The 12,108-nt window shown below is 38.5% G+C and overlaps 1 protein-coding gene across 12 annotated transcripts in view; it reads left to right on the top strand.

Annotated features, from left to right (window-relative positions):
- DMGDH (dimethylglycine dehydrogenase) overlaps positions 1 to 10,889 on the top strand; it is a 53,829-nt gene extending 42,940 nt beyond the window's left edge. For 11 of the 12 annotated variants that reach the window (XM_032474876.1, XM_032474925.1, XM_032474885.1 and 8 more), the window contains 2 exons: positions 4,238 to 4,372; positions 9,738 to 10,889. In XM_032474876.1, the coding sequence (XP_032330767.1) occupies positions 4,238 to 4,372; positions 9,738 to 9,953 (351 nt within the window). In that variant the 3' untranslated portion in view covers positions 9,954 to 10,889. Of the gene's footprint in view, positions 1 to 4,237; positions 4,373 to 9,737 lie in introns of those variants that run through there. The other variant, XR_004317898.1, reaches the window with a different exon arrangement.
- Positions 10,890 to 12,108: the final 1,219 nt, after the last annotated feature.

Below are 12,108 nucleotides of genomic sequence, written 5' to 3'. Positions count from 1 at the left end.
GACTGCCTTGAATTTTCGGATGAGTTTTAACTCCAAACAAATGAACAGAAAAGGCCCAAGACTAGGTTTTCATAATCTCTGTTGGAATGTAAGAGCCCACTACCCTGACTTCATATCAAAACCTTGCTTCCACTGCTGCTGTCAGATTCAACTTCAGCTACACATGTGAAAACTCTCCATTGCTGTAAGAGGCACAATCAAAAATACACTGGTTGAATTTTTTTCATTTCTGTGTGCTTTTAGTTAATAAGTTTGCTTTTAAGAAAGCTAATAAGAGATGAGTGATTACATTTCACTTAAAATGTACTTAATGTTTTCATCTATGTGGGTGTTAAATTTAGGATGTATTACAGGTGGTTGTTTTAGTGGCTCTTACTGCTTTTTAAAATTTTAGGATAAAAAATACAAGCCCAAACTATTTTAAGGTATAATCTTAGTGTCCCAGAAACTTCTGTGTTTCTCAAAGATATTAACAGATATTTATATAGTTAATTTGGTAGTGACTCATTAAAGAAATTTATTTCTGTTCTCAGGTCATCCTGAAATCACCAATTTTAATCACAGCACTAACCCTTCAGATACATTTTCCTTTCTCATTTATAATTAATAACTATATAATAAAGTCTACAATCTTGGGAAGAAAGCCAAGTAAAATGAGAATGAAATGCTGTTACAGCACTTTAAATCTTCCCAAGTCAAGCTGAAGGTTAGCTTGAGAAGGGAGAATTGTCTTGGGGTAGGTGACACATCTTGTCTGTGTTAAGTATGTGTTCCTTACTTTTAATTAGGTTTTTGTTGTTTGTTAAAGTATTGTTTTCATTCATGTTTGAGGATGATATTGCTGACAAGATCACTTACTAATCCAGGGGCATACAGATAGAGATGTTAAATTTCATTAATACTGACTTCAGGGTGTTTTTAAAACCCTTTCAAGTAGTACAAAAAATAATGTGTAGTGAATGTCCTTCAAAACAGGTTCAAGCTACCTAGAAATAATTTAAAAGAAACATTCTTGAGAGTATTTACATCAACTGTGCCTGCCAATGATAGACTCCAGGCATAGTCATTTAAAAAATACATATGGATAAAATCTAAAGGTGCAGACTTACGTAACTGAGCTTTAAGAAGGACTTTGTTGGGCTGCCTCTTCATAAGCTGGGGATAAAATTCTCTGTCTTACAGGAATGTTACAAGGAGGAAATGAGCTCATGGTTTAAAGCCCTCAGCATAGCGTCTGGCACACAGCAAGGGCCAAATATACTGCAAATATGATTTATTAATAGTATTAATTTTTTACTGAATTTATTACTTTAATTTTTCCCTTCTAAAGGAAGTTTTCCTATTTCTTGTGATTAACTGATACCTTATGTTCCTGCCTAGACTTTGGTGAAATTGTGAGTTTGGCAGTTATGCTCCCCTTCCAGCACCTCTATTCCTCTCACCCGCCCCAGAGCCCACCCCAATTGGTTGTGGCCAGTTTCCCCACTGCCCCTCTGAGGTGTAGCAGATACTGACTTAAGTGGCTCAGTGAAGGCAGCCCAAAGTGAAAGGAGTGGGGCCGGGACTCCTGAGAGCGTGGTTCTTAACCAGTTTGTTGGTGTCTTGGGCTAAGTTACCTTATTTCTCTTAGACCCCAAATCCACCATCTATGGGTTATTGGCAAGGTCAAAGGACTTTGGGAGAAGGCTATGCAGACAATAGTTATCATGAAGCCTCATCTTGCAAACCCAGCTCACCACGCTTCCTCTATAAAACTGTTGCTGACAGATCGCTGCCCCAGCCCCACTCTCCCACTGCAGATGGAACTGATCATATGCCTTCTTGAGCCCCTACCCTTAACATAGCATCTGTTTGTTTGCATTTCTGCCTTACATGTGCATTAGACATTTTTTGTTTTAAATTAACAAAATGAGGTGATTTTTTATACTCCCATAAAACAAACAGAAGCCACATCAAGTCATGTCTCAAACTGGTATAGCAGATTTGTATGCTATCAACTGTCACGTTCTACCATGTTTCCAGTCATCTTAAACTATTGTTTTTTTTATCTCTAATACATTAAAACATTAAGGAGACAAAATAATTTCAGCACTGGGCATGTTGTGATGGGGAGGAAAGGGGTCACACCTCCTCAGGGGCCTCCCAGAAGCTACATGACCATGTTCTATTTAGTTTTGACTACCCTGTGTCTAGTATCTGATCCCATAGCAGGGGCATAACAAGAGTTGAGTATATAATTGAAAGAAAATTCCATAATAGGGACTCAGGAGGACTCAAAACCTTCAAGATTTCAATGAATCTCTAACAGCAAAGACTCAGATTCCATAACAGGCGGTGAGGAGACTGTTGAGGCTCTCCTGACACTCCACAAATCACACTGTGGAATGCATGGCCACTCAGGATTGTTCTAAGTGCTTTTCTACACAGTGAAGTGTGAGACTTTTTTCATTGCAGTCATTGACTTCCTATATAGACAAGAACTCTAAAAAGTACCCCTGGTCATCATGTATGCATGATAGCTTGTCTTCTTTTGAAAAGATAGCAAAAAAAAAAAAAAAAAAATGTAGAGTTCTTTCTGTATTTACATATACATATTTTAACTATAATGAACTTTGGTTTGCTATGACTTGTGTGGTGACACTAAATTTATCCTGCATAAGAATTCAAATAAATCAAGCTCTTCCTGTGTATGTAGTTTTGCTTTTCTCCAGTAGTCCTGTCTTAAATAACACAGGTTCTAGTCTTTGAATCTTTATCTGGCTTCATAGTAAGGCTTGCAGTTGGTTCTCACTATCTGGATCACAGCAAAGAGGAGAGAATTGGACTTTGATTTTGCAGTGGTTTTAACCTTGGCCAGTAGAAACTTTCTTTAGCTCCCTGTGCAGTCAGCAATTTAATTGTGCTATTCATAGAAATCATACTTCTTTGTGGGCTTGTCTTAGAAGTTCTGAATCCATAAAGGAGTGAACTGGGGAGAGTCTCAGACAGAGAATGTGTGAGGATCCCTCCTGCTGCTCCACTGAGAGGTGAAGGGACTTATTGTACCCAATCCTTTCTTCCTGGAGCACTGAAGCAATTAAAATTGAGTCTTTTCTTTCAGAAAGTAGTCTATGAGAACTGTTTTGAGAATTTTGTCTTCCACATTATAATCTCGAATTAAATCTAACTCCCCAGAGATGTGGTTTAGAGATCACCGGTTCTTCCTTTTACTTGTAAGTTAAGAGATGGGCAAATACAGGTAGAAGCCTTTCCCCAACATCCCACCTGGGTCAGCTTTCCCTCCTTTGCACCCTCACTGCTCTTAGCATCTGCAGTTCCTCACACTTGTCACGTGTCCCTGACATTCTGGTTGGATAGAATTGTCTCCTGTAGTAGCTAAATGTCTCCACTGAGGAGTCATCTCTCACTTGCTTGTCCCATTCAATTGTAAAGCATGTTACTAATAAATGTGCAAATCCTGACGTTTGCATGATTCCTACTTTTGTAACGTGTAAGAATAGATTCAAGGTGATCTCTGTGGGAACAACCCTGAGTGTGCCCAGGAGAATACGTTAGGAACAGGAATGTCATCTCGCATGTGTTGCAGGGAAAGAGGAGGAAAAAAGGTTGAAAAGCACAGCATTAGAGAATAAGTTCTTTAATCAAAATGTCTCTGTCAGACTTAATTTCGCAACCCATACAGGGCCTAGCATGATGCCTCACATGCAGTAGGAGCTCAATAAATTGCCTGAATGAACTAATGATGCAACCCAGTAGGTTAATACATTCCTGGGACCATTATTCTTAAGAAGGAAAAAAAAATGTAGGCTTTTTGGAGTTGTTTTGGCATCACATTTCAAAAAAGTGAATTTCTTTCTTGTGAAAGGCTTACTTTAGGTAGAAATTTGAGTTGCACCCAGCTTGCTGCCCGCCAGTCCCACTGTCCAGAACCATTAGATACAAGGGTCACTTATAATCCACCATCGCAGTATCATGCCTTCTGCTTTTCTGCCTAGGTAGTTCTGGTAAAATTATCACAAGTTATTACCCTTAAGTGTAACCTATTCTGAAGGAATAGGTGGTGGATACTGTCATTTGAGGACTAAGAAATATTTGTCTAGACGTTTGATCCAATCTGTATTTTTATTTAATGTGTAATTGGCGAGAAAATAGCAAAGACAGATTTAAATGCTTGCATCTCTAACCTTGTCACACTGTCTGAGCGTTCATTCATCATCATTATCTTGGATTTCTGCAGCCCGCAGACTTCATAGGCAAGGAAGCACTGAAACAGATTAGAGCCAAGGGGCTGACACGGAGACTGGTCTGCCTCACCTTGGCAACGGACGATGTCGATCCAGAGGGAAATGAAAGTGTCTGGTGGAATGGCAAGGTGAGTGCTGAGGACCTCATGGCCACAGGCTCCTGCAGTGTTTCTACTGCAGAAACTCTCCTCATCTCTGTTTCCTCTTGCAGTTTTTGGCTAGTTATTTATCTCTTGGTGAGATGATACTCTTTGGATTTCTGAACTGACATTCAAGGAACAGACATTAATTAACTGAAAGGAAAATGAAATGCTGCTCATTTTTGCAAATGTGTTTATTTTATTTCATCAAACAAAACAAACCCAAGGACTTGAAATACATTGGATGATGAGAAAGGTGTGATTTAGAGGGTAAAATGATCTGTTTGCTCACGACACCTCCACATCTGTGAATGCAAGAGAGATTTTATAAAGATTTGGGGATTCTGACTTAGCTTCTCAAGGATCTTTCAGAAGAAGGCAATTCTTACCTTAGCGCATTAGCAGATAATAAATTTTCCGAAATGAAAGCATCTATGACAAGGGAGGGTAGAACCTTAGAAAGTAACATGGAAAGTGGAAATCTTTTGGTTCTTCAGGAGAAGATTACCTTCTTTTCATTTAGGAATGCTGCATTTCATTTTCTGTGTTGGCATTCAGTAAAGCCGGAGTTAGGTAACTTACCAACAGAGCTTCACTTCCTCTACTTCTTATGACTACTCATGCAACCCAATTTGGCTCAACATCTTGCTGTGTTTTGGCTGCTGTTACCAGGCAGGGACACTCAACTTGGAGCAGGTGGCAACCACAGGACCTTCAAGACTCATCTAAACAGCTGTTCTGTGTTGAACAGGGTCTGTGTGGTCAGTACCCGAAGACTCACAGATTCTATGCCCGGGTTTTTTTTTTTTTTTTTCTTTATGCATTCCATCCTGCTTAATACTTGTTTCCATTTTCCCCATCACTTCAGTGACAAAATGAGCACTGGAGGTGGGGTGAGCCTGTGGCCCCAAATCTCAGCCTTTGGATTACTAAGAAAGTGGCCATTTGGGTTGAGGCATGGGTCACTTTTATGTGGAACTAATGTCTACAAAGTTCCTGTTGTGCTGGATATTTTTCATGTGCTCTTACTGACTTGTACAACACTATCCTAGATAAGTGTGATCATTCCCATTTAAAGATGAGGCTTTGGAGCTCAGAGAGGTTAAGTAACTTGCTTGAGGTTACACAGCTAGTGATTGATGGAGCTGATTTGTGACCCAGGTATAGTTGGACTTTGAATTACTTATCCTTTCTCCTAAGCTATAATGAATACCCCATTTGCTCTTCTATCTGTCTCTAATGCCTGCTGCATTCTCCTTAGCACTTCATTATATACCCACAGTTTCTACACATCCGAGTAACAGGCAGATGTTATTAGATATGATGAGCCAATAGATCTTTTCTCAGATCTCAAGCTCTTTCTTAAATGCCTTGTCTTTAATTATGTTGAGTTTGCTCATCTGTTTGAATGATTTCTACTCTTCCCTCTCTGGCTCCACTTCCTCTTTCTGTTCTAGATCTCTGGCTCAGCCCTCTTTTCTTAATATGTTCTTTCTCTGATTGCAAATTTGCCGTTGATTCCATTGATAACCCCCTCTGCTGTTAACTGCCTGCTTGACCTGATCTTAGCTTCTCTGGGTCTCAGTTTTCTCATCTGTATGAAGCTACTGGATAAGATAATGTCTAAGGTTCTTTCACCTCTAATTTTTACCCTGGTCATTATATTTCCCTCACCTCATCTTTGTTTGGTTTTATATTTTTCATTCTATCCTCATTCAACTTTCTTACTCTCCTAATATGGTCCATACCCATCCTTCTACTGACAGTCTGTTTTACTTGGCCATGGAATGAAAGAGAGATGTTGCTGTAACGTTCTGTAGCAACCCCACATCAACCACGATCAACCGACAGATTTTTAGTCATCCTAAATGTGGCCATACCCAAGTTAAAGTTAAAAACTGGAAACCTGTTCCTTAAACTTATACAATGTTATATGTCAGCTGTATCTCAACAAAGCTGGAAAAAACCAGGAAAACCCTGGAAACCCACGTTCTATTTTTAGATGTTACTTCCTTTGCCGTATCTGTGTCCTGAGTTTGCACAGTACAGTTTTCATCTTTCCTACTACATGCCATCTGTCCACAGAGCTGCTAACTCAATTGTAGTTTTAGTTATTAACACTGTTTCTTTTAAATTTCCTGATAACAGCTTGTCTGCTCTTTGATGCTTAGTCAGGTCATCATTTTACCAGGCAGATGACCCTCTTTGATCCTCTTTATACTCTGGAGCAATATGAAATGTTTTAAAATCTTTACTTCCTGACTTTGTCTGAACTTGTACTGCCTTTGGTATTTGGTATTCTACTCTTGCAAGTATTTCAGTGCTAGCGATAGGACACACATTTATTTGTTCAACAAATGTGAGTGTCTACCATGTGGCAGCAATTTTCTAGGCGCTAAGGGTACAGCAGTGAACAAAACAGGCAGGAATCTCTGCCCCCATGGAGCTTACATTCCAGGGGAGGGAAGCATAAACAATGAACATAATGAATTAAAAAACAGCATGTCAGAGGGTGATGAGTGCCTTGGGGAACAGGGGAGTCCAACTGGGAGACGGGCAGTGCTGGAGGGAGGGATTAAGATTTTAAGTAAAGTTTAATTTTTAAAAATCAAGGCATTAGGCTGGGCCTGAGGAGGGCTTTAATTAGTCATAAAAGCAGCTTTTCTGGGAAGTCAATTCTGAAGAAAAGGTTTTTGAGGAAGGAAGTTTGGAAGGTTTAGAAAATCTCCTTTTTCATCATTAATAAACTAAAACACACAGAGACACCAAAGAAACACAATATATCATCCAGTTTAAATTATGTTTCCTCTTTCAAAGGCTATTTACCGTGTTATCTTCTCTAAGTCAGTTACAGGCCTTAAGTCTCATCATTAAGAGAAGAATGAGACAAGGCTAAACATAAATGAGGCTTGTTTATATTGGTAAAAAGAAGGCCAGTGTTTGATTTCACAAAGAATCTGAGAATCTACTGTAAGGCAGAGGGAGAGAGTGTTCTTGTGATTCACTGAGCAAAAAGAAGCAGTGGATTTAATTGATCTGGACAATTATGAGGTAGAACCATACAGAATGTATGCTAAGGAAAAGCTGACCCTAGAGACTTAGTAATAAGATAAAAGGAAAGGCCAAATTTCTAAAATACTGTAGGCTACTAACCCCTAAATTAGAGAGAAATTAAAGGAGAAATGAAAGTAATCTAGCAGAAAGCAAAGCATTCAATAAATATTTTAAGAATAGCGTTCACAAAATAAATGCACTATTTCTTTAAGTTACTAATGCAGAAGTAACTGCAGGACGAATCACTGCTGGGATTTTAAGAGATGGGAAGGCCCAAGGAAATGGGGCACACAGTCTCTGAAGAGCAGTTGTGGGCTTTTGATCCAGTGAGTTAGGGGATTTGGCTAAGAGACTTGTTCAGGATTCTTCCTGTTTTCTTAAGATGCCCAAGAAAATCAGGTTAACTTTTCCAGAGCTCCAAACACAGATCTCAGTTTTACAGATTGGAAGTGAAACCAAAGTTACCAAGAAAGTCTTTCCAAAAGCAATGATTAAAACTCTTAATTGGCCTGACCCAACTGCCTGCTTTCTATCACTGAACTCTGATCTAGAGGAAAAAAACCATTTTGAAACATACTATCTCAGCCATATCATGGCAGTTGAGAATCTGCCAGAGAGCAGCTTTTAGTAATGAATGCATTCACATCTTTTTAAATCACCATAATAAGCTTAGAAATTACATGGAGAGCTTCTGATACAGGGTTTCAACGGGATAATTAAATACTGGGACTACGGAGATAAGAGTCTGTATTTAATGTCATAAATGTGTTGGCATCTGAAAGACAAGAGGTGCTACAGTCTGACCGTTGACCGCAGTGGGCCCTGTGCTGAGGCAGCTGCAGCATCGCCAGGCTGATGCACATCCGTGGACGTTGTCAAGCGCCAGCTACCAGCAGAGCAGTGGCCGCGCTGGACCTGAGGCTGCAGGGCTCATGCACCGTCACGCAGCCAGGAGGAGCCGTTTAGAGTAGGGCCATGTATCATATTTTGCTTTTGTTGTCTTCCTTTTACCATTTATAAATGTGGTATTTTAACCTGTGTCATTTTTTTTCTTTGCATTTTACTGTTTTTTCTTATCTTTCATTCTTTCCTTTAGACCTGGTTTCCACAACTCCTCTTACCTTCTAATCAAGCTTGTTATGTAGGGTTTTGTTTGTTTTTTTTTTTTTTTTTGTAGCATAAAATCTTTGTTTTCATCTCCTAAATTTCAATTCCGTGTTCCCTATTTTTCTTCTGGTCTGCCATCCCAAGTTATCCTGTTTCATCCTCAATAATTTCTTTCTTTTTTTTTTTTTTTAACGCCTACATCCTTTTGAGGGGGGAGGGCAGTAATTAGGTTTATTCATTAATTTTATTTTTGGAGGAGGTACTGGGGATTGAATTTAGGACTTCATGCATGCTAAGCATACATTCTACAACTTGAGCTATCCCCTCCCCAACATCCTCATTCATTTTGATCATTCAGGCCTAACTCCAGGTCTCCACTGATCTGGAAGTTTCATCTCCTATCTCTACCCACCTAATTCCACCCACCTTCAAAATACAGAACAAATCTTGGCTTACTTATGTTGCCTGTCTTGGCTTCCTGGTTATGGTTTCTTGTATCTGTATGTTAATTCCTCAACTAGGCCGGAAGCTCATGAGGGTAGGAAACAGGTCTCTACTCATTCTCTAGAATGTCTAGCAAGATGTTTTGTACATGGTAGAGCTAGAGAGGGTAAAGTTAATTATTTAAGTGCCTGGCAACTACCAGGACTTGTTAAAGGCTGTATATATTCATATAGACTGTTCATTTCACATTGACTATTGATATATTAGTAGAGTTTATTTCAGCACTCTTTTGGCAGGCCATTTTCTAAATCCCAGTCAGAACAGTTGACTAGGTTGGCATTTGGGTTTTTAGATTTTTCTCCTTTGTGTCTATTATCATGCTAATCTGTTGATAGAAGAGAATTTTTTTAAGTTCAAAATGAAAATGTTTGATTCTTCCTCCTGTCTGATCTCTTGTTCTGTGACTGAGCAAAACAGTGCTAGGTATTAAGAAACTAGATGTTATTATTTGGAACTGAGGAATTTTGGAGTAACATAGATGCTTATCTTGAGAAGTCTTTTTCATAATTTTTCACCTTTCATTACTCATCTCAAAGTGAAGTTTTCCTTTTGGTGTCATCCTCACAGACAGCATATTGTACTACTTTCTGATTGTAAGTTGAATGTATATTTTAAGCATTTTCATCTAAAGAGGAAGCACGCAGAGCTGCGACCAAGATGCTGAGGATGGTGGGGTCTTGTGTTTCAGGTGGTTGGCAACACAACGTCTGGGAGCTACAGTTACAGCATCCAGAAGAGTCTGGCTTTTGCGTACGTCCCTATAGAGCTAAGTCAAGTGGGACAGCAAGTGGAAGTTGAACTATTAGGGAGAAACTACCCGGCAACCATCATACAAGAACCTTTGGTGTTGACAGAACAAACCAGAAACCAGCTTCAGAAAAATGGTGGAAAGGACAAAATGTGAAAAGATTTTCAGCAGGCAACTGAATTATGGTTGCAATATGACTGTACTCAAAATTATAATTGATTCACAAGGGAATAGGGGAAACCAAAAATTCATTTCAAAAGCATCAAAATTTAGATTCAGAATCTTAATAAATCCTTTCTCTTGTTGGTTAACAAGATAGAATAATGGATGACTGATCTACGTGGTTTTTTTCAAATGTAGAAATTTGAAATGAATGTCTTTATTACCCCATATTATTGTGTATGAAAGTCATTCAGCAAAACATTTAAGTGTTTGCTAACATATAATCATTATTATAACTGAATTAGAGGATATTATATAATTTTAGAAACAATGCATATGGTTCTTGTTAGCTGAAAATAAATTGTTTTACATAAAAACAAATGTAATCTTGTTGATGATTTACTTCATTGAGAAAGTTGAATAAGGGATGATTTTAATTTTTTGTAATACATCTATGATGAACATAGTAAAACTTGATATATGTAACGTTTTTATTCACTTCCCTGAAATATCTACTTTCTTAGTGACTTCTCTGAAAGCAGTTTTATGGGACATCGTTATTGTCCTTTCAAAGGTTGTTTTAGAAGAGAAATTGCGAAAAAGAACAGAGTGTTCCAAACCTTTCAGAGTACTTGTGAACCTTCTGAAATGAAGCTGAAACATAAACAGATTGCGCCAGTCCAAACACAGTTTGAATACTGAACACCTCTCTTTGGGAAAGAATTAATGAAACTTGACATCACATTGTGCCGTTTGGAGTATCGTTTAACAAGCATTTGACAGAGCAGGTCAAACCAGAGCTTAATAGCTGATGGAATTGCCCTTAACACTGTGTACGGCAAGAAAAAAATCCATTTGAAAATAATTCTTTGATATGCCTCTTGAAATTATTTGGATATAGCTGACTGAATAAATCAAAATTTTCTTAAAGGGTAGTTTGTCATTTACCATTTGTTATATACACATGCTTGTTACCTAGGAAAAGTTCAATTAATGTGTATTCAAGAAAACTAAACGTGAAGCATGATAAAATTCTGTAATTAGATAGATATTAAAATAATTTCTTAACTTGTAAGTTTTGAAGATGTGCCAAATTTACGTTTAAGTGGAAGTAGTAATCACGTATTGCAACTCTTCATGTTGCCATTCATTTCTCTTTGGTATCTCCTCTTACATAAGAAATGAAGGAAATCCCCTTGGTAACAAACATTTCCTAATTATCAAGAATATTCTCCAGACCCTCTCTCCCAGTTCTGGGATCGGGTATAGGTGCTGGTTAAAGCCTTTGGCTGGGAGTCAGGAGATTCTGCTTCTCATCCCCTGCCTCTCTGTAGCCTGATAACCTTAAGATATTTATTTACCATCTCTGGACTCCTCTTCTGCAAAATAGACTCTTCTAGTTTTTTCGGATACTATCATGACAAGAAGCAATAATGAAAGCACAACATTGAATTCTTGTCATACAGTTAAATATAGCACTAAAACAAATCAATGAAAAGAATGGAATATTTAGATAAATATTAAACATTTAAAGAAATCCTACTCACAATATTAAAAGAAGTCCACTTTCTGATTTCCTTAAGAAGTTGCTCTCGTTCCTTCTTTTGTGGCCACTAGGTCATAACATCATCCCCACTGACCACCAGACCAGTGGTCCTGACTGAAGTACCACGTTTGGCAAAAGCCAATCCAGAGGCTGACCAATGACCTCTAGTCCAGCTTGGCCATGGAAAGATGAGCCAAATTGACCAAATTTCCTCCCATGGGAATTTGAACTCTGAACCATCAGAGAATAAACTTATCAGTGCTTAAAGCTAAAACTGAAACTATGCATAGAAGGAGGAACCTTGACACCTGGGGGTGATGGGAGCTCCTGACAAGGAAAGAGACCCTGAGAGAGATGGCAAGAGGGAAAGACCACTTCCTGAAGCTTTCAGCTCCTGCTAGTCTGTCAGCCTGTTCCTAGGTGCGAAACTTAACTCAAGAGAGCCCATCAACAGATGACTGGATAAAGAAGTTGTGGGTATATTTATACAATGGAATACTACTCAACCATAAAAAAGGATTAAATACTGTCATTTGCAGCAACATGGATGGACCTGGAGATTGTCATTCTAAGTGAAGTAAGCCAGAAAGAAAAAGAAAAATA

Source organism: Camelus ferus, chromosome 3 (genome assembly GCF_009834535.1).
Source record: "Camelus ferus isolate YT-003-E chromosome 3, BCGSAC_Cfer_1.0, whole genome shotgun sequence".
NCBI lineage: Eukaryota > Metazoa > Chordata > Mammalia > Artiodactyla > Camelidae > Camelus > Camelus ferus.
The sequence above is the reverse complement of the archived record's forward strand: the minus strand, read 5'-3'. Positions and strand labels throughout refer to the sequence as shown.